This window comes from Passer montanus, unplaced genomic scaffold (genome assembly GCF_014805655.1).
Source record: "Passer montanus isolate IOZ18808 unplaced genomic scaffold, ASM1480565v1 scaffold1, whole genome shotgun sequence".
NCBI lineage: Eukaryota > Metazoa > Chordata > Aves > Passeriformes > Passeridae > Passer > Passer montanus.
This window is the reverse complement of record NW_024356504.1, coordinates 17,493,866-17,521,288: the sequence shown is the minus strand read 5'-3', so window position 1 is coordinate 17,521,288 and position 27,423 is coordinate 17,493,866. Positions and strand designations below refer to the sequence as shown.

The following is a 27,423-nucleotide window of genomic DNA, read 5'->3' as shown; positions in this document are numbered from 1 at the left end:
GAATCCACAGCTGGTACAAGGAGTCTCCATAAACTCATCCTTAGTGCAAGTACTCAGTTGCTGATAGTTTTTGGTTATCTTGAGAACCAGGTTTGCAGCTGATGAACCAGGATCCTTAATCTGGTTTCAGTTATTGTTAACAAGACATGGAGAATACTTATACAAGAGAAACAGATGTGATGGCCTGCACAGAGGAAGTATAATTACTATCCATCATGTACTCTGGCATTGCTTCCTCTGAAAATCCCCAGAGATCCCATTTCACTCCTACTAACTGGCCATATAAACATGGGGTCAGCTGGGCAGCTGACCTGGAGGCCAAACTTCAGAGGGTGCCAGAAAGTTCTACCCCATCTTTGTTCCTTTTCTCCTATACAGCAGTGGCAAAACAAGAGTTTGGTACCTCCTCTGTACTGCCACAAACGAGCTCCTTGTCTTCAGCCCTCCCAGTGACCTGCACACATGCACAGCCTTGCTTTTCACCTGGGCGCAGCCTCCAGGGAGCTCAGGTTTATCAAGCCCTTTTCATGGGCGTGAGTGCTCCAAAGCAGACCCAGTGCTGGGGGCAGAACAGGTCTTGTTCACATGGGTCCTGTCCCTGCACACCAGGTTGGCACCTACTCAAGTCCTGCAAGCCTGACCCCGTGCTAGAGGCAGCAGAAATATTTCTGAGCCCTCTGCTGGCATCTCATGCCCCAGGTATTTCTATACAGCTCCCAGTAGAAACCTGCTGTATTCTGCCATACACAGGCAAGCAAAGCAAACACAGCAGCAGAGTTCCTAAAGGAATAATAAAAAAGGAAGGCAGGAAAGGTTTCACCATCCCTTGCACAGTGCTCCCATGCTGCTGCAATGTGATGCCTCAACATTTTCAGCCTCCTGCAGCTATATTTCCTCTGTGTATATACAGCCCTGTGCGTCACATAAGCTAAATGATTTTTTTTTTAATGCCAGCATGAAAAACCCTATCAGTCAGTAGGATTAACATACTACTTGTCTAATACACTGCAGAGCTGTTTAGGCCACTAGCTGCCAGAAGGTCTTCTCAGACAGAAAAGAAAAAAAGGAACTCAAATGTTTGGTAATAAATGGTAACTTGTAGCAAACAGCAAAAACAAGTTTAAGAGAATAAATTTGCAAGTACCTCAGATACAAATACAGAATGATACTTGATAGAAGGAGACCTGTGCGACTGGACTGAAAATCAGGAAGGACTTGTACCACAAATGGAAATAAGGTGGCATTTCTGAAGACAGGTATAGACAAACAGATCAAACAGAGTGGTAGAAGTCTGCCTGCAAAGCTAAGGCACAAAATGCACTACAGCTAGCAAGGGGACATAAAAGGCAATAAGAAAAGGTGTTAGAAATGCTGTCAGTATTGGAGAAAGAGGAAGGAAATGAAAATCTGTTATTTAAACCAGAAAACAATCATTCAGAGAAGCCAGGAAACTTGTGTCCTTTTTGTTATTTTCACTAAAAAAATAAATTGCAACAAGGTATGCAACACCTTTGAAATGAACCAGCAAGAGTATGTGTGAAATGAGACAAAAACTGCTTAAATAATATTTGGATATCTCAAATGTGCTCAGATCATCAGAGCCTGATGAAATTTACCTTCAAGTGCTGAATATCACATTGAGCCACTTCCCTCGTGAAGGGCAAAAGCAGAACAAACATCACCACTGCCTTTAAAAAAGCAGATTGTTCCTCCAGGAGTGTTCCTCCATAACAAGAGAGACACTTGATCAGATAATCCCTCCTAAGCACCAAAAGGAGAATAAGGATTACAAAAGAGACATTTCAGATTGGAAAAAATGCTCTCAAACCAGATTGTTTTATTCCTTGGTAAGTGGAGTAACAGCTAGAGCAGCTCTGTATGTGATATATCCTAACTCTAGTGCCTCTGATCTCCCACAAGGAAATAGGGTCCATATGAAATGCTCATAATAGTGGACAACTGGGAAATCCCTGTATGAGTATCAATGATTTTCCATCACATTAGGAATGCATGAAACATGCAGGTCCTCAGCTTTTCCATGAACAAAGAAAACTTCAGCACAGCCAGTGCTCTTGTTTGTACTCAAAATCAGGGTGAGGAAGCCTGGGAGACAACTGGGTGTGAACCCAAAATGGTGTTGCAAAATGGGAGAAACCATTTTACAACTCTGGAATGAAAACTATGAAATTTGGGAAAGAAGAAATACCAAATGCCACTCCTTTCAATTGACAGAAAGAACAGCCAGAGAGATGAACTATAATCCATTTTTGTTGAGGATGAGAGAAATAACTGCCTTATTTCAGTAAAGAATATTTGGAACTCCTTTTCCCAGTTTCCCTCTTAGTGAGGGCAAATGAGCATTGGAACAGAGATGGTGTGGCTCAGCCTGCAGGGTTCAGACAACCCATGATGTCTGTTATATAGGAATGCATTAGGGACTACATAAATATCAGGTCCTGTTCCAGAGCAGGCATATAGATGAGATGCCCTCCTGAGTTTCTGTGAAAATCTTATGCAAACAACTTCACCTGGTAAGCATGAAAGCAAGGACTGCTTTCTGTAAGATTTCCTCTTTTCTGAATTATCCCTTGTGCAACTGGAGAGTCTGTAGGATGATTCAGGCTTACATGTCATTCAGCTACCAGATGCCTTGCATAGCCAGAAGTTCCCATTAATACATTTTGCTATGATCTTCAGTTCATAATTTAATTTTTTTCTGGTTCCCAAATCCTCAGAAAGAGAATCTGCATTTTCACTTTGCTTTTACAATCCTCATATTCTCACCACTCCCTGCTGCAGTACTGTGCACCTTAAGCTGTTTATAGTCAACTAGTCTCTTCATTTTTACCTGTATTCATCTCATAGTACAATCCCTTCCTAATTTTCATCTCAGCCACATTTGTCTTTTAATAGAGTCTTATTTTTAATTAATGTACACTGACCATACTTTTATAGCCCTTTCACCAGATATGTATTTCTCTCCTCTTTCTCTGTTTCTGAGATAAGATTTTAAGAAACTAGATGAATGTGTGGCAGCAACACTTTGGGCTTAATGACCAGACCCTGGAAGGACATGATAACCTCCGGAGGTCTCTTCTGGCTTATTTTCTCCAATTCTTTGATCACAAGAAAAAGCAGAGCTTAACTGATTTATACAGATCAAGAGTGGTTTCCATTGCCTGCAGACTTCTCCCAAACTTCAAAGTAATTCAAGAAAATGATGTATCAAATCATTTGAACAACCAGAAAAATATGCCAGAAGCCTTCAAACCCACATCTCTCCTCTATTCACTAGCCATTGCAGACTTAAAATTGTGAAAGTGTTTGGATCAATACCACTAACAATATCAAGTACCTAATCTGCATTTAAGAGCCTGTCATCTGGCCACAAGTCAACCTGCAACAATCAGAGGAACTTCTCATCCCTCCTCGTGCCTTTTTGCCTTCAGTTTCTCCTACTATCAGCAAGAAGAAATCTTTAAACACTTCCTCACCAGCTTGGGCTTCTTTTGCAGGCTGTGGTGTGCAGTCCCCCTCTGCCATTCTGTGCCTTGGATGTGCCCAGCTCTACTGTGCCTGAAGATGAACCTCGTTAAGCAATCCCGGCTCTCTTTCACCCTGCTGTTAATGTTTCACTTCTCAACAGCAGTCCTTTGGCCACCAATAAAATAGTTAAACTTCCATTTATTTCTGATCCGAAGTCATCTCTGCTCAGCTCTCAAATGTCATAGGGAATCTGCCTTTCTGGAATACAGCCTCTGAGGCTGCACGGCACCTTTCATGGATGTTCACGATCAATCACTTCACACTGCAGCTACACTATCTTTCAATAAAATTACTACTTCTGGTTGAGGATAGGGACTGGCTCTGTGACTAGACAGGATCTACAGCTGGCCATAAATGCAAATTTTTGACACTGTACCCCAGTTACAGAGTTGGTCTTAACTACACGTGTCTTTCACTATCATAGAATCACAGAACAGTTAGGGCTGGAGGGCACCTTCAAAGTCCATCCATTCCAACTCTTCTGCAATAAGCAGGGACTTCTTCAACCAGATCAGGTTGCTCAGAGCCCTGTCAAACCTGATTGTGAATGTTTCTAGGGATGGGGCACCTAGTGAGAAGATTATGGTTTTGAGAAGACACGGGATTTCACCAACCTTTGACAGACTGGCTTCTGTTCCCAGTTCTGCACATATCACACAGGAAAGCATACATAACATTTACAAGGTGTTCCCCGTGACCCTTTTGCACCTTCAAGCCATGAGCTGCCTGAAGGAGAATCAATAATTTTTCTAGTGCACTTCCATTGTTTACTCCTTTCTGCTTTCTCACATAACCTGTAAACTGCTGTGACTTTCTTTCAGAGAGGCTTTAGGGAAACTCTTCTGCAGAGAAAAACCCCAAATATTTTCTGCAGACACAGAAGTAGTTTAGAGTGAGTTCAGCAGTAGAGTAAAATAGGGTCTCCATCACGCAACATCATGGCCCTGAAGCCATCTGCATCCTTCACCTTTTATTTCACTCAAGTCCCACCTGCTTCAAGGTCCCATATCCATCACCTCAAGATAAAGTCAAGGATACAAACAGGCCATCAGTTCCTGATGAACTCTGCTATTAGCTGGACACAGGATGACCAGTGGAATTGGGCAGGAGGACTAGAAAGATGCACTAGGGAAACACTGAGAGACACCTGAATTTAAGAGTGAAAAGAAGCACACAGCAATAGCTACAATGTGCAATATTGAGAAGCCTAAGCTGATCACAATCAAACTCCAAAATGAAATGAGGAATAAATTCCTACATGTGATGATTCATTTGATAGAGCAACAAGGGATGCAAAGCCTGAAGTAAAAGATGAAGAACAGCATGAACAACTCATAAAAAGATGATGGCAAATTGTGAGGGGCTTGTGAAAGGAGGATTGAAGCAAAACTTTAATAATGGCTAAAAAAGAGCAGGCTGTGCATAGAAGAGATTTAAAGAAAAGATAGATGGTAAGAAGAATTTAAATCTATAATGTAGGAAGTATGGCCAGGATCCAGGGGGTGTTATTCATATTATAAGAAGATACAGCATAGATAAGTACAAAGCACAGCATGGCAAAGCCAGCAGCGTGAGACTCTGGGCAAGCACTGTGAAAAACAAGCAGAAAAGACATATGAGCACTACAGGCCAGACAATGCAACAGAGAAGAAAAGCTGGAGGGAGAATAGTTATTGGGAAAAATAAAAGGCTTCACTTGGTAATGCTTGTGACTTGTATTAGAAGATTGGGGCAGGGAGAGACGAGGAACACATGAGGAAGGGCTTTTATTTCTGAACAATTATTTAAGATAGTGAGGAAAAAATAGGATTTAGCTACGATAGCAAGGAAAAATTAGGATTTTTCTCTTCATTGAATGGAATGTTGAAGCAAAACACAGGGCATGAGAGAGCTGAGGCAGGAAATGAAGAAAACTCAGCACAAACAAAATACAACCATGAATTTAAATTACTTTCTAGGCTCTGAAGTTGAGAGTATCACAAAACCACTAAAAAAAAAAGGAAGTTGGTTCCAGAATAAGACTTGTGGTCTTTCAGAACAAACCACTGACTAACAGCAAGTGAATACCAAGGAAAACTATATATTGCACAGATAATCAGGAATAATTTAACTGTTCAGGCTGTCACTAAGGAAATGGGCTATGAAACCTCTTGAATAATTTTCCAGCTATGTTCCCCTCCACTTCTAAGATGTATTTGTTGCTGTGGTATAAGGTACCATGCACTGGCTGGGAGCACTGGTTTCAGTAAGTTCAAGACATAGAGAAAACGTACATACAGGTGCTCCAGGCAATGGGAACATGTCCAGTCCCTGCGATGTTTTTCTGTTTTGCCCTTCATGATAGTGTTTTGTTCCCTCTTTATAGAAATTTAAGGCATTTTAGCAATGCTGCCCACTGCTTAGAGACAGTTCCTAGTTGAAACAATAGCTAGTTTTAGTGTTCACATAGGTATGTAAAGTCAGCAATAGAGAGAGTGCTGAAAAAAACAAATGCAGAAAAGGAGAGCCAAGATAGGTGTGCAAGTGCATGTGAGCTCCATTCATAACTCAGTGCTGTTTGTCTCTCTTGGGTGCAAGTGATCAATTCTGAGTGTCACAAGGTGTGCTGGTCCCTCAGGCACCCAGTGCCACACCTGTTGGTACTGAGATACCTGTCTGTCTCAGGCTCAACGCAGGCTCTCTGTTCAAAACTTCTGAATATCAGAGAGAGTCTGGAAACAGAAAAAATCTAAACATTTACCCAGTCCACTTGCCTGGAGCTGAGGCTGGGTCATCCCCTTCCCGGTGTGAGAAGGTGGGACGTGCTTCCCTGCAGCTGGAAGAAAGATGTAGGTGGTGAGGCAGAACTTTGGAAAACACCTGAGGACCATGAGGTGTCCAAGAACATTTTCTCCCTGGTGGTTTCAGAAGCAGAATCTCACATAGTGCCTTTCAGCAGCAGGTATCTCAGGGCATCTCACTGAGCAGATATCAGTACCTCCATTTCAAAAAGGAGCAAAAGAAGGAAGAAACATCTTGACGAAGGTAGACTCCTCTGAAACCTCTTGCATGTCAACCCGGCAGTCTCTCCGTTAAGCCGCCCCGCCTGCAGTATTATCAGAACAAGTGAGAAACAGCTCCTGATTTATTGTGCCACAGGCTCTGAGGGACAGCTCAGCCACCAAAGACATCACAGTCTGCAGCAGCCTGGGTCCGGAGGAATGCTGACAGATTCCAGTTGTATCCAATCTCAGCCACCCCATGGGTGCATTGCCCTATTCTCCGTGCTCACTTCCAGCCTCTGGGACAGATACTGCCTTGGGAATTTCTCTTTCTGCACTGATCTCTCAGCTGACCAGTAACTCTCTTCTGTGTCCCACTCCCTCTCCCACCCTGCTCCTGAGTAAAATGATGCCTTTACTGGCTTCAGTGAGGCAGTTGGTGCTGAGAAACCAGAAATCCCATAGCCACTCTATTCCTCACAGCCAGCTCACAGGGATGCCTGGAACTGGGTGGGGGGGGTGTCTGTTGGGCAGTGAAAGAGGGGCTACAGGATGTGCCAGCAGGACCCTGGGGTTTGGTTCTGACTACATTACTTGTCAGACCCTTGAGCACTTATTTCAAGTTTCCTAACCTTAACTGCACTGTCTATAAAGCAAGCATCAAGCAGCATAATCTCCTGTACATCTGGATGTTTTCCAAATGGTTTCATTCATTAATCTGGCAACTGGACTTAGAAAATCTCAGAGAAGGTAGGAATTCCAGTTTTTCCGATTTTTTTTTCCATACAGCCACAGTAAACAGCCTGATTGTTGCTCTGTGCAAGTTTTCCTGTGTCAGGAGACAATGCACTCCACAATTTCAAATCTTTGCCATCACAGAGAGGGTATTTGCACCATAACCCAGCACACAGCTGATTTTTCAGCTGTGGTTTAAGTCAGATTGCAATTGTGTAATCAGTATTTCATCAAGGCAAGCTTCCAGGGACAAAGATGTAAATCCCAAAAATATATCTGTTCTGATGAAAAAAACCTTCCTAATCTAATCCACAGAGATCTCAGCTCTGACAGTGGCCCCTCCCAGATGCAAGCACTGACAGATATGATAGGACCTTCTGCATTCTAGGGTCTGTCATTTCCACTGAGATGTTAATCAGATCCTCCCCACCCAGCTTCCTCTACCACCACACCAAGGGCCAGGCGGATTAGAGGCTCATCCAAGATTCATTAACTCTGGTTCCCTGCATTTTCATAACGAGCTTGCAGTGCCATCCATTCTTTTCAGCCTCCCCCCGCAGTGACCAGGGGGATCAATTTGCTAACACAGTGAGTGGGAGCAGCTCTCACCAGCTCCAGGGGAAAGCAGAGTCATGTGGGTTTTCCCTGCATCAGGTCCCAGAGGAACTGGCACAGAATTGGAGATATTTTTGCTTTTTTTAATGTTGATCCAACCATACAGAGTTTGGGTCTCCAGGGACCCTAACACTTTGTAGCACAATTCTTTTTGTTTTGGCCATGCTGTGCCCAGGGCAGTCTGTTCTCCACTGGCACTCATGACAAATCCCCTCAGAGTTTGGCAGGGATAAGGGTTATATTCTCAGAGAAGGAAGAATCCATCTGTGACTCTTCATCCTTATGCTAACTCCCCAAAAAAGATCCTTTTTTCCCTAGGAGATGAGTGGCATCTGATCCACCTGACATCAGTGGAACCAGGAGTGCTCAGCCTTCCTTTGATGCCACCCCAGAGCACCTGCTGTCTTCCTCCTGCTCAACCATCTTTCTCCCAAATCTCCAGTCTCATTACCTTAACTGGAGCACATCCTCTGGCTGTGAGTGAATACTGAATTAGGCATTTGCTTTAATCCTCCTCCTCCTCTATCCCCAGCCTGTCTCCTTCCTCCTGGGATCTTGCATAGGGTTGTGCCCACCACACAGCAGCTGAGTTCTGCATCACACACCTGCAAACACTCTGTGTGTTTCTCTTGTGCAAACAGCAACCCTGAACAAGGACATGCTTTCTCCATGGGCACACAAAAACCACTCTGGTGTTCTGCAGCTTGTAGCGACCCAGAAGCCATAGAGCAGTGCTGAATGCACTGGGCAGCAGCATGGCACACACCCAAGCAGCAGGCAATGGTGTATATGAATACATCCACTGCAGTCCCACCTGTGGTGTGTGACAAGTGGGGATGGTTTCCACCCCAGCTGGTGCACAGTGGTGGTGGGAATACACTGGTACAGGCTTTCCACCGCTCTTTTCACCTTCTGTGCCCACAGCTGTCTTTGCTGTCTGGCATTTAGTCTTTACATTACAGTCTCCAAGTACTCCTTAGTAAACAGAGGAGACCACACTGTCAGAGAAATCCATTAGTGACAACATTTAATAGCTTTGATAAATCCATGCCAAAAAATGCAAACACCTTTTCCACAGCCTCCAGTACGCCTATGCTACATGAGAAGGTCTAGCCATGCCAGTCTTTTGAGATGCAGACAGCCACTTGAGTGAATTGAATACATTCAATTGACTTCAAAGAACCTTTGAGTGCTCAGCAACTTGCAAAAGATTTGTTTATAGAAATAATCACTTTCAGAAGAAAAGCATACATGGCACTTTTTCCTCTATCTCCCATTCAGTTTTACCTCTAACAATAAATCACAAGAGACTCAACATGGAATGGCTTGGCATTGTATTCATCTAGAAATATTTCTTTCCTGTATAAACTCAGATTAATATTAATTCTCTCCAAGATAAAGGCAGCTAGAAATAATTGGAGGTCATAAAACCAGTTTTCAGTATTCCTGACACTTCCCATTGTTAACAAACAGATGATCTTATAATGGTAAAGTCAGAGAAATAATTCCTCTCTTATACAAGGTCTGATTGACTAGACATGACAGATGGTGTTTTTATTACTTTCTGTTCTAAAAGAGGCCTCATCTAATGCAGTCCAAGCTGTGTTATGAGTCTTAACCTCTCAGATAAGCAAACCCCGTTTCATCAGGTTAATGGATCCTTACTTGATTCAGGAAGGCAATTTTCCTTAAAGTTATTCTAATCAAGTACTCAGAGCCCAAATTGTCCTGCCTGATTGACTGCCAGCAATGAGTAAATCTCTCTACTAAGAACCATATTTATTTTCAAAGAGGGAAAGCAAGTTATTATTATTATTATTACAGAACCAATTCTATCCTGTATTCAGGGACTTCTCCTATACTGGCTTTTACTGCAGTTGCAGAATTAAAGACAAAAGTATAGTTAATGGAGCCTTTCTCCCAATAGTTTTGTTAAATAACAGGCAGGGAAGGTAAATTAGAGAGGTGGCCTGCTGTCTATTGATACCCCCTCAATTAAGTGCCCCTATGGCAATGACATCTGACCCTAATCAGCACACAACTCTTCAAGCAGACTCACTCCAACCTGTCTTCCTGCATCCACCCCCAAACTGAGGGCTGCCAGCCCCAGCAGCTTTGCCGCTAGGCTGAGAAGCAACAGAGGACTATCCACTTTCTGAAAGAAAAGCTGTGAAGGAAAAGCAGTGCCTGAAGGACGCTCCCTGTAAGTCCCATCTCCTGTATGGCATTTGGCTGCACAGGTGGTGTGGTGGCACAGCTGCATGGGGGAGCAGTGACAGCACACATGAATGAATCACACACCAGATGAGGATGGCAGTGCCCTGTGCCTCCTTGCTGACTCTGGTCACTCCAGGCAGAAGCCCTGCCAGCCGTGGGGCTGCCCAGGCTGCTTAAAGGAGCAGATGGGAGACCTGACCTCTCCTAGTCTCTTCCACCTACTGCAAGACTGGTCTAGCAACTGAGCCCATGTGAGAACAAGAAGAAGAGCAACCAACTCAAGGCTGTGCAGAAAACACACAGAACACATTGAGTTATCGCATAGAAACAAGAACTGAGTCCACAACTCCTGAAAGATCATTCAGTCAGTGCTTTTACTTCTCAGTGCACATATTAGCTTTTCACACAGCCTCACAAGCAGAATTGGTAGCCCCGATGCCCTATCAGACATTTAATATTGGATTTCCACCTCCAGAAAATCTGACCCCCAGGAGCCTTGGCTGGAGTTTGCAGAGATGGCAAAGTGAGCTTTGTAACAAAATAAAAGTTCCTTTGCAATTTTCAAGGAAGCTGAGCTGTTCTGTTTACAGCTCTGCTGAAGGTATTGATGCCTCAAATGAAACAATCATTCTCAATAATTCTTATTTACCAGCCACCAGATTTTTAGGGTTTTTAGAGAATTGCATTGTTATATTAAGGCAGGCATCTTAAAACAGTGATTATTCTGCAGGAATGATAAAGCTATGGATAGCAGGTGAAATGCTGTGCTTGAATCAGAGACTCCCAAGCAAAAAATTCAGGAAGTATGGCTTGGCCAAGGTTCAAGGATCAGAAGTTTCCAAGCTTCCTCAAATGTCTCGGTTTCAACTCCTGTCATGTAGCCTGTCACATTTAAAACACACAGCACACTTCAGGAGAGGCAGCCTTTTAAAACAGTGCTCTCCTTGAATATCATTGTGGGGTTGATTGCAGACACCTTTGCACTCAGAGCAATCACGAGTGCTAATTGTTCAGATGGGGGATCAATAGAGAGGCATAACTTAAAAACCTGTTACTTGTGGAGACAGCCTCAGGGGAGAGCCCTGGAACTGTCCCCTCAGTTAAACAATCCCAGAAGAAGTAGGCATCCATCCCTGCTAATTACTGATGGGAAGTAAGGTATCAGTGCAGGAGGAGGAAAAGATGAGACCTTGACTCTTACGAGGTCTCGCCTGCTACACCAGTTTTGTAAATGAGCAGTGTACGGTGTAGAGAACTTGTCCCTGGGCCTGATGCAAACCCCCATAGATCAAGTGAATAGACCATAAGCAAATTTCCCTCCCATCCAGTTTCCAGTGTCTAGGAACAGCTGACTCCAGCTGCTTTGAAACTGCAAAGTGGCTCCACAGCTATTGGATAAGCTGCTCCAGTAGGTTTCTCATTGCCTTTATTGAGTGTTGGGTCAGACACCACACACAGAAGTGTCTGTGATCAATGAACCCATGCTTTGCTAGTTCTCTGCACAAGAACTTATTCACAGTTAATCCAAACCAAGTTCATTCATGAAACTGGCTGGAAATCTCATCAGAACAGGCTTTGCACAGAGATTTCTGACACTTTTACTTCAAGCACCAGCTGAAAATAGAGCAAAAAGAGACTCCAACTTCCTCTGAGTATTTTGTCAGATCTGAAGATGAGTGATTAATTCATAAAAACTAATAGCAGCTTGCTCATTTTCTGCCTTTTGCTTTTCTTTCTCCCCATGAACAAGGGTGTTTTTTCCTTAGGCTTATAGGTTTTTCAGAACAATTTGTCATGTAGTTTCTGCAAACCATTTCAGGTACTTAACAGCATTAGTGATCTGTAATACAAGCACAAAGGACAGTACAATTCAAGCACAACAGGACATGTAGGTTACATTATATGCCTCCCAGATTTCCACCTGGATGAACACACATCTTAGAAACAGGTTTGCTTTGCAGATTGGAACAACTCTCATTTTGCTTCAGAATGGGTATTTTGGACAATTGCCTCCAAACAGCCCACTCCCACCAACACACACACTCACAACGTCTGTCTGCTCGAGCACTCCCAGCCAGGGAACATGGAAAGAACAGGAACACAATCCAAGCACAATACTTACGGAAATCTCTGTGGAGACTCTCACACAAAGGTGTCGGTGGAGTGTCCCCAGATGGAGGGATTTCCATGGAGAAAGTAGTGAAGTGGTCTAGTGCAAAAGAAGAGCACTATGGCCAGTTTAAGCTTCAGGATGTGTCCGAGATAAATGCAGGGTATGAAGTTATTTCTTCTTGTACTCACAGCAGCACTTGTATTCCATGGTAACGTAAGGAGAACAAATGGCAAAACAAACTCTTGGCCTCTCAGGAAACATTGTTCTGTTTGTTGTCCCTAGAGACTTTCAGTTAATCTTCATCTGTGGGTTTGGCCAGAGAAATGTACTGGTGAACCTCCCCTCTCTGATTTCTCTATGCAAACTTAAAACTTCTTGAGGATTCATTAACTCTTTACTTCATCATTTCATGTATTTCAGACAGTGTTTTGTATTTTCTGTACCATTCAGTGCTTTGTAAGTGCAGAGTTATTGATGAGGTCCCTTCCCAACTTGCACATATTCCAGAGCAGGGCTCAAAATAAACAGCTGATCCTACAGGGAGGATAGACAGCTAAAACAGGTACATTGGATCTAGCTTGGCCAGACCTGGTCTCTCTCAGCCCTAGAATTTCCTCCTTTTTTCACATGCCCTGCTGGGGAATGGAAAGCAACTCAAAGGGTTTAACTATATTAAGCCAACTTATCAAAACTGATCAGTAAGCAGAATTGATGCCATATGTTTTCCAAGAGCTCAAATTCAGCTTAATGCCTAAAATTAGATTTAGGCTTTGGTGACTGACAAGCAACTTCTCCAAAAAAAACAGTGCTCCCGTGAGTGCTGAACATTTCTCAGGCACCCCCAATTTCTACTCATGCAGGAATCACTTTGCCATTCAATCCAGGTTGCAGTGAAATAGGAGAAAGCCAGGCAGGTAGACCTGTGTTCCTAAGACAAAGTAACCCTGAGTGTTTTAACTGAGAAAGAAAAGAAGTTTTCACTTGCTTCACTCTTGCCTTCATAATCTACTGTAAAGCTGAAATTTGCTGCTCCTGAGAGCTGGCATGCAGAAAGACAGAGCCTGACACAGGTGGCTGACCAGCCATCCACCCAAGCACCCCATGCTCCATCTCCACAGCACCCAAACATCTCAAATGCACCAGCAGCTTCCTCCTGGTTCAGGCCCAGAGCTCCAGAAAACACAATAATTTCAGTCCAAACACTCAGGTTGCTAAACCACCTGTGGCATGTTAGTTGTGAAATAAAGGTGATTGATGAGCAGTATATACGGATCATTTTAGAGGAGATAAACCAGACATTCAAGATGCTTGTGGCAGAATAATTCAGAGGACATGATAAAATGCCATTGCATTCCTTGAGATTAAAGGCCTGATTCTCCTCTCATCTAGGCTCTGCATTGCCTGTGAAGCCAAACCTGTAGTAAAATGGCTTGATAGGAATCTCCTCCTTGAATGTTGGCAGGACTGCACTGGAGTGAGGATATCTGGGTCGCAGTCCCGGTAGCCTCTGGCAGCCCAGGAAACCCAGCTCATTCCCACAGTGAGGATCCTGCAAATCCTTGGAGTATGGGGTCTTCCAGACTTCCCAGCATAGAGGCAAGAACCTAGAATCCCCAAATCCAGCTTGTTGTTTCCATTGCTGCTTCTGGCAGGGAATTCCAGAATTCTGGGGTCTTCTACACACAGTCTGATCCCAGTCTGATCATGCCATGTGAACAGCCCTTCAGACTGCAGCACAAGCATCCAAACCTCATATGGCTGGGTCATGGATACAGAGCCCTCCTCAGAGACAGCAGAGACAAGAAATGAGGGACATAAAGGCTGGAATTCGGGCTATGAGGTCACCAAGGAGAAGAAAGAAGGGAAGCAAAACAACATGAAGGGAGCTCAATTTGCCATAAAAATCATAGATAGTAATACAAAATCTTTGTAAAAGATTCCTTCTACCTCAGAGTTCATGCACAGGAAGAAATCTGTCAAGGCAAACATATCCCAAGAAATGACCATCTGGGAAATGTTGAGGCAATTCTGCCCAATCCCCTTAGCACATTAATATGTCAGGTCAGTGAAAACAGGGCTGGACAACACTTCAGTTTATAAAAAGGTCAAGGCTATTTTCAACCAGCTGCACTTGGTATGTGGAGCAGCTCCAGCTCATCACATTTGTCTGCCCCTAATGCTCCATCCCTATGGGATTTCAGAATAGCTGCTTTGACCAGAGTCAGTAAAAGCAAATAAATGTGTGTTTTTAAAAAGGGTTGTATAGGAAACTTGCCATGTGCAAGTCCAGAATAAATAGCAGCCTGTAGAAAAATTGTGCCTGGTGGTTGCCACATAGAAATAAAAGCTGGGAATTAATCACATGGGACAACCAAGGAAGGAAGAAATTACCATAACTGAGCCCAAAGAGAGTCTCCTCTCTGCAGTCTCACACTGCAGTGGGGGTGAGGGTGAGAGGGATCGAGCTACAAGCCTGAGCAGTGAGTGTGAGACCAGGGATGCTGCCTCTTGACTTGTCTGGAGGCAGAATCACTGCCAGGTGCTCTCATGACTTTCTGTTGTACCCTGGTGCTACCCACAGCCAGGGAGACAAACAGGAACCAGCTCATCCTGCCCATTCCCATGTCAGTGAAAAAACAGGGATTCAGTGCAGAAAATTGACACCGAGGTACAAACATCTTCCTCAAGCTCCTCACAGCACCAGGGTGGAAGATGTATCATTACTAATAAAAACAGAATGTTTTGCTTTCAAAATGATCTCAGGGAGTCAGTGTCTGCTGGAGCAAAAAGCCTATTTCATGAAAATTTAGCAGGGGAATAATTTAATGGAGCTCAGATAAAAAGCAGTCACCTGGAACCCAGATTTAGAAGAAATTGCCTTTTTTTCCCCCAAATTACTGGTTTGGAGTTAAATAAGGAATATTCATCTGATTTCACTTTTCTCACACATTTTCCCTGATGGGTGCACTAATGAACTCTAAACTGAATGGTAAAATGCTTTCAGTCCATCTCCATACCTCCCAAGGAGCACACTCTTTATTAAAAACTAATGATTCTCCTTTTCAAAATTAGCATCTGCAAGTTTGGGGGCAACTTCAAACCTGGTAGAAAAAGAAGCAATTCCCTTTGCAATGATTAGAATTTCCTCCTTCTCACAAAAATCCCGAGGGCCTCTTAACTTGACTATCTTGATTAAAGAGGGGCTTAGCTTTAATTGGGCAATTGCTGGGGTTTGTTACTCTTGGCTGCTGTACCTTGGCCAGGCAGGGTTGCTTCCCTTGCACCTCAGTTGAGCCCTCCTCAGGTGAATGTTCAAACAATTACAGTTGTCACATACAATCAAAATACATATGAATATGTGCACATCCAGCCAGCTTAATGTGCCAGCATCATCCTGCCCAACATGCACCACGATGACATTGTAGTCAAGCAGCTACAAGACCTAGTATGAAGGGAGACTTAGCTGAGGATACAATTCAATAACATACATTTTCTTGAAGCCCTTTACAGGGATTTGGAATCAACTTCCAGTGGATGAGAAGCTAATGTCTTTGCTTGCTGTTAGGGCTATAAAACCTCAGGATGTTGATCTCTGTTTGCTGCCTCATGCTCAGATGATCTCTAAGTGCTTTGTGAGGCTTCTGACACTGATTTCCTGACTCAAACCAAAGACAGAATTACCAGATTTTAAAACTGAGCTAGAAGATAGGAAAAACTAGTTCCCAGGTTAACTTTATATCCAGTGGTAACCTCTTTGACACCATTTATCATACAGGAGATAAATTCCCTGACTTTGCTCCTCAAAAGCTCTTTCTAATTTAATCAAGGAGATTTACATTACACCAACTGATTTTTTTTTAAGCAGAAAGTAGGCATTCACTTAAACCAGTGAAAACTATGGGCTTGCGGGGAAAGGAATTGAGAAGATTGTCTTTATTTACGAAATCCGAGAGAGAATGAGATTTCAGCATTATTCAAATATGTAATTTCAAAGATTTTAGTTGGTCTAGATAGAAAATCTGCAAACACATCATAAAAGCTTTGAACAATTGAAAAAAACATGTCAAAAACATTACTGACTCAAGCCATATTTTTCATGTTTTCGTTCTTTTCAAAATACAGGCAGTTTGTTCTGCCTCAGGATAGGAAGATTTTCTAAATCTCAGACATTCTGGTGAGGTGGAAATGTGCATCTTTAAGTCTCTAAGACTGTTAAATTCCCAGATCTTCTAGAGACAGACAACTGAATTGCCAATGTACACTCCTTCCACTTCTGCACCTCACTAATGGAGCGCTGGCCCAGACAAACCATATGCAGTGAGGCAGGGTAGTGCCAGTGAGTGACAACACCAGTTTACACTGCCTCAGCTGCCTCTTCAGTGAACATGGCTCATTTTCCAGTCAGCCAAGGTCAAGCTCTGAAGTTGTGTTTGCTTTAGGGAAGGGCAGGGCAAAAAGAATGGCTATCTGCCACCTGCATGGGCCAAATCTGCCCTACCTGTGCACCCCATGCAGCCCTACCTCACTGCAGCAGACTCTCAGATACCTCAGCTATGTGCTGGCTGCCAGAGCCACTGAATCTGAAGACATAGGCACCCAAAAAACTGCCTATGTAACAGATATTGTGACTCTGCTGGACCCTGTGGATTCAAGTGATTTTAAATGGGGAAAGAGCCCAACTCTTTTGAGCTGAAAGCTCAAAGGCACCCATGCCAGGGCAGAGCCATTGTTTACTAAATTCTGCCCTACAGCCCTGCTGTTGGAGTACTTGGTCACTTGCCCTTTACAACAGATCCTAGTGGTGCAGAGATTTGCCAGATGCTGGTCAGCCCCATTCATGCAGAACAGATGACTCTGGCCATGCCAATGAAAGTTTTGGCAGATGCATTGGGTGACTGCCTGAGGCAGCTGGTTTTCCTGTGCAAGCCAGAGAGGGGCACAGGTCTGCCCAAATGGCAGAATGGCCAAACACAGCTTAGACTGCACAGTAAGCAGCTCCCCTTCTCTATCTGAGGCTAGATGGACGGCCCGGAGAGAGGCAAGTCTGCATCACTTAACTCCTTGCTACAGGACAAGTCACAAAGGGCTTTCTTAGGCCAGAGTCCTTGAAGGCACCAGGCTCCCTGCCTGCTTACAGGATAAGGAGGAACCTCTGGGACCATTGGCTTGGACTGCACAGCTGTATCTGCCAGTAAAAGCTGCATGTGCAGCACCTCCTGCTCTAGTATAGTTTTGGCCCCTACCCCACCCTGGCAGGCAGCAAAAATGAAAGTAATTTGAAATGTGATGAACCAAGGTGAGCCAGAAATGGGAAGGCAAAAGGAAGCCAAAACCAAGACAAAGGATGGGCTGACACAAAGAAGCAGAGCCAAGCACCTGCCCCAAAGGATATGATATGAAAATGTCAATCCTAGCACTGAGTTGTCCATGAAATAAATATTCTTTGGCTTCAGGGCACGCAACAGAAGCTCAATGAATCTTTTTCTCCCAGCATACAGCTATAGAGTGCTTGTCCTCTGAGTCACCCTAGAACCATGGTGATGGGCTATCAGCTGACAGATGGATTTGCCTCTCTGTTCTTCAGTATGTGAAAGGTGACTGATCTACAGATTCCCCTTCCCTGGTCTTTTTCCTTCCTGTCAGCTGTGGAAGTCTCCACACTCATTCTAGCCCTGTTAGCTAAGGTGATCAGCCCTGCATTTCCCCACTGCTAACAAAATACAGTTGCAATGCCTTTTTGCACCAATCCAGCAGCCCACCTAAAATGAGCTACTGATTCTATTTGACTTCCCAAGAAAAAAACCAAGCAGATATCAAAGCCATGCTCATCTGTCATTGACTGCAGAAAATATGAGGTAAGAGTGGAGACATAACTCTCCAGGACAAAGCAAACCAAACTGCTACACCCATCTTATAATTTCTAGGAGAACCATTTGACTAGGCACCTAAAGAAGGTGCAGGCTCTGCTCAAGGAATAGGTATTCCTGCAAATTTTATCAGGCCTGAGAAGCCAAATCATAGCTGAATCCATCCCTGTTGGTTGAAAAGGAGCCTGTTTGTATCACAGGATCTGAACTTGCTCTGTTAAGAACTGATTTATGAGGAATCTTGCATTCTGGCAAACATAAAAGGCTTAACATTTAAAATGTCTGAGAAGCCATCACAAAGCCATCTCTTGAAACACTCATGGCCCTTCAGGCAAGGAGCAGTCAACCTGAGCTGACTTATTGTCATCTTGCTAGTCATAAAAAAAAAAAGAAAGGAGCAGAGATAAAAAGGCCAACAATAATGTAATGCATACCCACCACCTTTAGTTAATGCTGCACTGAATCTGGCACCACCATTTCTCTCCTCTTGCTTGAAAATTGGAATGATAGCACTTTGCAACCAAAATTCATGAGTTTACAACACAGCACTCAGACAGGAGGAAAACACAGGGCAGTGACTCCTGTCTGAGATGGGGCATCCTCAGGACCACAGCATTTTCTGCTGTGCAGCTATTCACACAGAACAGCTGTCCCTAGTCAGGCATGAGCAACACATAGCATGGAGCATCCAAACTGAGTCAGGAGTGGTCTTGGCTCAGAAGAGGACAGCAAGGTACTATCCAGATATTAAAGGAGCAGAAAGGATCATAATTAACATGTCTTTCTAGATATTCAAGTGAACAGATTCTCCTTGGAGCCAACAGGAATCACAGTCCTGATATAAGGAAATGCGTGATTCTCAGATCAACCACAAACACAAATCATTTAGAGTTTCTACAGAGAGGCTTGATGGGCCTGCTGTGGCTGATCCAGACTCCTTTGGCTGGACTTAGAAAATAGCAAAAACAAAAGCTCCACCTTGGAAACAATGCAAGTGAGAGCAACCACCATGTTACTTGTCAGAGCCAGCGCAGCTTGGAAATAGTCATGTAGAGCAGCAAGCATGTGCTTGACAGGAGCTCTCATGAAATTTTAGCCCAGAAATATCTCACTGATTTATTTCAACTTTTTAAAGCCACATAGTCAAGAGAATGGAAAAATAAAACTGACTGCCCTACATTTTTAGTACTGCTTGAGAGCATCCAACCCAGAGCAGTGTTTGTCACTGTATCACGCACAAAGGTACAAAGCCACTTCCCTGGGCTTCCTCACTTCTCCTATACCTACAAGGCAAACCAGGGCTGAGGGATGAAGACAAGGCACATCTGAGGGAATCTGGGTCTGACACAGGAGCAAGTCCTCAACCTCACAATACGATTCCTCTTTCAGACACCATTCACCCACTGGTTGTGCCTCATACTGCAGAAATGTTTCTCCACCATTCTCCCTCCCAAATTCCCTAGCACATCCATACAGAAAACACCCCACTAGATTTTGAACACCCCCCTGTCAATTTTTTTCTTTTTCAGCTGCCTGCCAGCCCCAGAAGAGTAGGGCTGCCCATTTGCAGAAATCAGCACTCTAATCCACTGACCTTTTCAACATTGTACAGGATTGTCTATTTCTTATCACCATAACCTATTTTAAGTAATCTTCTAGATGTTCAGTTCATTCTTCTGCTTGCCTAAGGAAATATAAAAATTTACACCTATTGTAAAAGCATGAATAAAAGCTGATTGAGGAAAGTGGAGACAATAATGTGCCCATAATACTAACAAGCTCACTTGCACTGCATTTCTCTTTAAAGGAAGATTTTCCTGATTATCAACAGGGTTTTGATTTAAACTGCTGCTGAAATTACCACTGTAAAAGTAAACCCACTTTTATTGCATAAGTACAGAGAACAGTTATGTACTGTTTGAACCTTTATGTCTGTTGCTGGGGGTGATCAATCTCTTAATTATCAAGCCAAAAAGGGTTCTAGGGCAAAAGATGATCTATTTAGTGCACTTGGAGTATTTTTTGAAGAGGTTAAAATTTACAAAATAAAAATCAACAAACTTTTTTCAGAATAGAAGTCAGCAAAGTTGGTAATGGAATCAGGTTAAGGAATACATGCCATTACTAGATCAGGCTGTTTGACAAAGCCAAGTAGAGGGCAGTGCTCTAGAATGTAAGATTCATATTAACTTTCCAGTTCTGAGCAGACTTATCATGTGACTGCAGCTATCTTTTAGGTTTGCTGAATGTTTTTTGCACTGATATTGTGCAATTTTTCTAAATATAACAGTGAGAGTATGAACTGCATGCCCTACTAAGGGTCAGTCACCTTCAGGGATGACTATATGCATTTTGGTTACTCTTTACACAGTTCTCTGGTAACCTGAAACTCAAGACGTGGAACACAAGTTTTCTTTGGCAGCAGTCTCACCCTCCTCACATTCATGCATGCCTAATCTCACTTCTCTAATGAATCACAAACAGCAAAAAAGGAAGAAGTTTGTTTGCATTCTATATGGGCTTTGCTGTGTACACTATACTAGGAAATAAACCAGGAAGAAAACATTTCATCTAAACAAGCAGAGAGTTGCTAGGATCTCCCAGTGTCCAAGTGTCATCAATTTCTGCTAAGTGGAGACCATTAAAACTGGAAATGTATCTAGAGATATTCTTCTTTGGTTTCAGCACACTCAGTATCTATTCAGTCCTTGCTCAGTGTTGCAACTGCTCAACAAGAACAGCAAGATCTGCTCTGGCCATTGTGAACACTGTGCCTTTGTGACTGTTTCTCCTTCAGCTAAAATCAGAGTGGCTGGACTATGGGCTTTTCAGCCCTACACAGCTCACAATCAGCTCAGCTGCAGCTCCTCTTCAGGGCTATATTCTGGTCAGAAAGGATGGGAGTTGGTAGCAGGACTAGAGGGCAACATGAAAAATAGTTGGAATCGCTTTTGTGGATCATTTACAGAAAACACATTTAATAATGAAAAGCACGTTTAGCTGAAGAACATTTCATCAGTCACAAAGTCACTTGAATGCACTGACAAGGAGCACTTTGGAGAGTACTCAGGATCCAGTTCTTTTCGGTACAGCTCCATTATGAGATTTGCATAGACTTGCTTTCCAGTTGGGTGATGTTGCTGGGTAGGAGCATTGGTCTGAGCGACTGATAACTCTGGTGATGCAGGCTGGGTGGGAAGGCTGCATGTTTGAAATGAACATCACAGGGACTGCCTTTCAGACTGTCATTGTAGACCAGATCTTCTGAGAGAAACTCATTGGCTAAAACATTTCCAAAAAATGAGACCATGAAGATCAAATGATTGATTAGAGAGATTTCTAACGTAACTCCCTCTCCAAACTAACAGAACTACCAGCAGACAGACTACATGAGAGAGAAAATCCTGTCATTCAGCCTATTTCAGTATATGAGAGGTGCACACAAATGAAAATCAGGTTGTTAAGGTACCTTGGTTTCAGTTTTCACTTCTGTCTCATCTTCCTGTCATGATCCTGGGCAAATGACTTGATCTCCCATAACCTTAGTGCCTCAGTTTTGGAATGGGGAAGATTCTGCAGCCTTGATTACTTGGCTTCTTAACAACTTGAGCGAGCATCTCTGTGGGGGTTTGTACAGTACCTAACACATGTTCTTTGTGGCTCTTTTGGGAGGAAAAGCTCCATCCTTTATGTACTATTGTAAACACCACTAATTAATAATCACTGGAAGTTTTCCATTGCATCTATATAGTTCAAGAGGGCTGTTCTAATTCCCAGGCCACAGAAATGAGTAGAACAGACTGAATTGCTCATGCCTTCTTCAAAGGACTTCAGCTGGGGCATTGGCTGTCTGTGGGTTAAAGGTTTTCAGCAACCCTTCGAAGGCACTGGCATTGCCTGTGGAGTCTTCAGTCCAAACAAAAGAGCAAAGACCCTTCAGGTCTTTTGGGACTTCGAGCAAAAGAAATCTTTCTTTGAATTGAGGAAATCTTTAAAGAAGGGACTTCAGACCTATAGTGATAAAGGAAATAAAAAACATCTACACTGACAGCTCCAGTTAGGAGCAAACAGGCACAAAAGACTTTGAAAAACAACCAGCCTTTCATCTTCAATAGCAAGCTCAACAGCTCTGCACCAGCTGCTCTGTAAACAGTATAGCAAGGGAAAGAAAATCACCAGCAGCAAATGCATTAAACATGGCAATGTCTTCAGATGACATATTTTGTAAATTTCCTCCTTAAAAGTTATGCCATTTCTTAAATCTAAAGGATTACCTGCTGTATAGCAGCAGAGACATTCTTCCAGGCAGCTGGGCAGCTTCATTACCCTTATTTCTTGCCAAGTTTGCCATAATGCAAGTAGGCAGTTTGGCTAAGGTGGGATGTCAGATGACTTGGGTTCATCTCCTGAGTCTGCTTTATATTTTCTGAGGGAACTTTAGCAAAGCATTTCATCTGTGGAACCTGTTTTCACCTGGAAAAGAAAAGGAATTTTGTCTTAAAGTAGTCAGCACTTTGAAACAATCATGTGCGACCTTTTATTGACTGAGGATGTGTAAGAACTTTTTCAGGAGACAGGTACACACTGCTTGGGAAACTAAAATCTGTTAATAGAGTGATATTTCCCATCTCTGGACCACAGAGGAATAGCCAAGGAGCACCCAAACATGCATATCACAGGCTCAACTTATTCCAAAGTGGCCACCTTAATCATCAAATAAGGGAAAACTTCAGCTTAGACTTGGTGTGGTTTAATTTAATTAAGTCATATCATGACTAATGTGAAATATAAGCCACACTAAGCAAGAGGTAAAAGAAAATTATGAGAATCACTATACAGTATTTTGCATGCTGAAACAGGGAAATATGCTCAGCATCTACGTAGATATATGGGGAGGGATTGCATCCTCTGATCAGTTTGGTTATTGGGATCTATTAACACTGAAGTGTCATTTTCTCTAATTTCCAAATTCCTTTCTATTATGAGACCTATGTTTGAAATAAAGAAGCACAGTTAAGAACATTGACCCATCATTTCTGATGCCTTTGGTAAGGCATGACAACACCTCTACCTTTCCACTTTCTCTTCATTTCAGAATCTATTGGGATTCTGGTCACTTAAATTTCCTAAGCCTCATTTTGCTAACAGAAGAATAGCAATGCCAGACATTTCCAGAGTGCACCAAGGCTTAACAGTAACATGATATACTTAATACATCTGTAGTATTTGAAAACCACTACATGTTCTTTAAATAACCGACTGCCTTTGTGGGGAAGCAGCTAAAGATTGTTCCTGCAGCCAAGTTCACTCTACTGGTGGTAACTCAGAGTCATAATCAACAGTGAACAAATCCTACTCAGCACCTGACACCCACTGCAGCTGAGCCCTAAAATGCCCCATTGTGTAGATCACAGCCCCCTCTCACCTGGCACTTGACAGTCCCATGAAAGGCACCTGACACTGCTTAGGGGGAAGTGTTCAGGGCTCCCATCTGTCCCTTGGTCTTTGCCAAGGTGTCATCCAAAGATTTCCACAGCAGGAAGCCTTTGCCAGCTCCTCCACTTCTGGCTAACTGGCTGTTGCTGCACCAGATGCTTTCCCTTCCATCAAGCATGGATAGGTGACTCCTCAGGAACTGGCTTGAGAAGAGCACAGCTGTCTCAGTGTGCTAAAACAGGCACTTTAATTTATTCTCCCCACTTTGACCAGTGAAATAACACAGGCATCTGCTCTCTTTAATTTGCTGCCAAGCAGCCCCAGGGTTTCAGGAGACAGCATTTGGTGATAGCACTTGTAAGAATCCTGAACACTTGTCCAGCTGGTATCTGCACACTTACTAACCACTCCAGTGTGGGGAACAGCAACACTGCATCCTGTATGTTCTGCGGTCTGCACCTCATGTCTTACAGCAGATAGCACTGGTGGCTCAAGCCTACACACAGCACTTCAGAGCAATTTTGCTAGCCAAGTCCTTTAGCAGCTGAGTTGCTGTTCAATACCTGAGAGAGAGGAGCAGGCTTTGCTACCACTCAGTTCAGCATTAAAATTTTTATCGTCTTTCTTCAAAGTTGACTCATGCAGCAAGTACAGCCTGTGGAAAGCCAGTGTTTTACATAGCTTGCTGTGCTGGGGCCTTATGACTCAACTTGAGGAGTGTCCTTTAGCCAGAGACATGACATCTTCAAAGCAGAACCACAGACTGGCTGGTACAGAGCTAAGCTTAAAGAGCCCTGGTGCAGTTTGAACCTCATGGGGATCCTCCTTCTTGTTTTAAGGAAACAGCACTAAGAGGTGATATCACGTGGCCAGAGACAGCCACTAGCTTAATGGCAAAGACAAATACCCCTCTGCCTTAGTCTCAAAACCAACCTCCTTTCCCTCTCTGGCAGCAGCAGCTCCTCAGAAGTGACAGCCATAATGACACAAAAACCCTTATCACCTCCTGTTTCCCCATGGTGTTATCTGATACGAAAAGGGGAAATTGAGGCAGAAAGCAAGGTGGCCACTTGTCCATGGCTGCTTACGGCACTGGAGACAGTCAGGAGGCTACATGAACTGCTGGTCTGTGGGCAGCATCTGTTTGCCTGCCACAGCCTTAGCTCTGCAGATGGGAGGATGCTTCTTTCGGGTATGTACACAAGGTCTGAAGAATACCAGGATGACCAAACCCTGATGCAGCAGGGTTAAGGACCCTGTCGGTGCCTGGCTTTCCCACAGGCAGTCAGCAGGAACAGGTGTGTTCCCCATTGCCTCAGAAGCCTCTTCTCCCAGGCAGGCAAAAGAAGGGGAGATCTTTTCCCTGCTCCCCAGCCCAGCCTGCTTCTCACCACAGCACAACTGACCCCAATTCAAGCTGCTGACACTTATTTTCAGGGTGTTTCAGAGCTTCGTTATTTGTGAATGCCTTTTTGTGTAGTGCCATTGGCACTAGCACAGCCTGTTCCCAGCCTGTTCCAGCAGCTCCCCAATGACTGAGGTGACAGGCTCCAAACAAGGCATGGGCTCTGAGCAGGTCCTCAATGGGGTCACTCAGAGACAGCAAGCATCCTGGTGGATCTTCCTCCCTTTTCCAGCTTTGCCTCCCTGTACACAGCCTTCAGTTTCTGGTCCCCAAGAGCTCAGTGCAGAACTGCTTGGTTAAAAATACACATATATATTTTAAATCCTCAGCAGCAGGCTGGGTATTGACAAACTGCATGACACTGGGAGGTAGGCAGCAGAAATGGCTTCTGGGACTGATTTGTGAGGATCAGATTAAAACAGACTAAACATCTATATCCCAACTAAGTAGTGGGACTGCCAGGCTCCAGGCAGGGATGTGATGGCTGCACACATCAGGGAGATAAATCTTACAAGGAACAATCCACAATATCTGGAATTACTGTGAGAATCCTATATTTAAGAAAAGGAGGCTTCTCCAGTGGGGTTGCTGCATGAACTAGCAGCCAAGGACCAGTACCTGAAATGCTCACTGCCCTCTCCACATCCCACCTGTACATGCTGCCAGGCTCAAATGAGGGAAGAGACCAAGGTACATCCTCAACCAACTTCTCAGCACAGAGAGCAGATAGTAAAATGGTGGGTTAGAAAAACAAGAATAGCATTACAAAAACCAGCATTATCAGGTTAGATGTGTGTCCACTTTGATCCACAGCCTGCCTCCAATTGCAGCCAAAGCTGCTCAGGGAAAAATGCAACAACAGGGCAAATACCACAATCCCAAATGCTCCTCCAGCTCTTCCAGCTTCTGAATCTTTAGCTCAGGTTCTTCTGTTCCAGAGGAAATTAATAACAAAGAGAGCCCCAGGTGGGAGATCAGAGCAGAGTAAAGTCTCCTGAGAGCTGAAAACCTGCAAAAGTGTGCCAGGGGAGTGGTGATGTTTGGGAAGAACACTGATGTCTGCGTAAAAGCAATTTTCAAAGGAAAACAGCTGTGACCTGTGTGACAAACCTTAATGGTCATCTCAGTCTCTATGACATGGCCACTGTACGATGTTTTCCTTAAAGACATTTCACATTTTTCCTGTCCCATATAATTTGGAGAATTTCCTCTTGGTAAGCATGGGCTGGAAACTCTGGCACTTGAGCCACTTTGCACAGTAACTCCTTTCTGCAGGGTCTCATCCAGGGGTGGTTCCAGAAAGCAGTCTACATTTTGACAGGGTTGTTCTGCTCCTGCAGACCAACAGGTACCTAATCCAGCTCTGCTGCCTTTTTGTCAAACCCTTGCTGTATCTGCAGGCACAGCACTGCTGCCAGACCTCTATTTACAAGTCACACCTTCTTCACTGCCAGAAGGGGAATTACTTTTTTCCAACAACAATAAACACCATTTATTGTGTACTGAATACAGTTATCAGTTAGCTAGCCTTGGTTGCTCAGGAATAGAGACAAGGAGCTTTCACACACACAAGTAGGAGGTCCAGTCCTGACTATGATGTTGAAAGGGTACAAAGCTAAAAAAGCATCCTCAGAAACATCCACAATCAGCTGAGCTTGTTCTTACTGTCAAAGGCTAAATTTCCCTATTTATGATATTCAGCATGAATGCCTTATTTTTCTATAAAGTGTGACATTTGAATTTCTCTATTATAATTTTATAAGTAGCCTCCCATGTCAATCAATGGAAAACCATTAAAAAAATAACTGCTTTAAATTCAGGCAAAAATAATACACACCAAAGCTCAATACAATAGTCTATATCATTGCTACAACAAAAAAATAGACTTGTATAGCAAAATACTCCATGTTTTTAATTTTCCCTTGACAGTGTTAAAAAATGTATGCAGTTGTCCTACTGGACATGGGACATGGCTGATGGGACACAGAAGTACCCAAAAGCAGCCCACAGCTTAATGCTCTAAAGCAGCATAAATCCAAAGAAGAAACTGCTACTTCATTATTCTCAAATAATTGAGGAAGAAGAGCATTCAAGCAGTACTGGACATGCTGCAAAGTTTTCTTTTCCCACTCTAACATCCCCAGCTGCACAGTCAGGGAAGGGAAGATCACAAGGAAGTGGATTAGTCATGGCCACGTTACTGTTGGGCTGTCACTCTCCATGGGGTAACTTTCAGTGCATCAGAGGCATTTCTGAATTAGAGTTTTAACACCAAAGACTTCTACACATTCAATTTCTTTGATGAGAAAATCCCAGGCCATAATGCCAAGGGAAAAAAATCTGGTGTTCTTTCTCCAGGCACTTCCTTTTTCTCCTGGCATTTCCTTGTTACTTCAGTTGCTTTTTGTTGTTTTTCACTTTCTTTACCACTGAACTTGTCCGCCCTGCACCTGGACTGGACTGAGCAGACCCATCTGCAGTCCATCGCAGTGAGTCACTCAACTCAAA

The 27,423-nt window shown here is 43.5% G+C and overlaps 1 protein-coding gene across 5 annotated transcripts in view; it reads right to left on the bottom strand.

The window, feature by feature from the left end:
• Window positions 1-12,409, bottom strand: part of SLC15A2 (solute carrier family 15 member 2) — a 57,019-nt gene extending 44,610 nt beyond the window's left edge. For 2 of the 5 annotated variants that reach the window (XR_005626462.1, XM_039698457.1), the window contains exons 1-2: window positions 12,217-12,406; window positions 6,287-6,361 (exon numbers count right to left, since the gene is read on the bottom strand). Coding sequence is in view for 4 of the 5 variants with exons in the window: in XM_039698457.1 (XP_039554391.1) it covers window positions 6,287-6,361; window positions 12,217-12,283 (142 nt within the window). In the remaining variant the exon portion in view is untranslated. Of the gene's footprint in view, window positions 1-3,494; window positions 3,557-6,286; window positions 6,362-12,216 lie in introns of those variants that run through there. The other 3 variants (XM_039698504.1, XM_039698475.1, XM_039698483.1) reach the window with 3 other exon arrangements.
• Window positions 12,410-27,423: the final 15,014 nt, after the last annotated feature.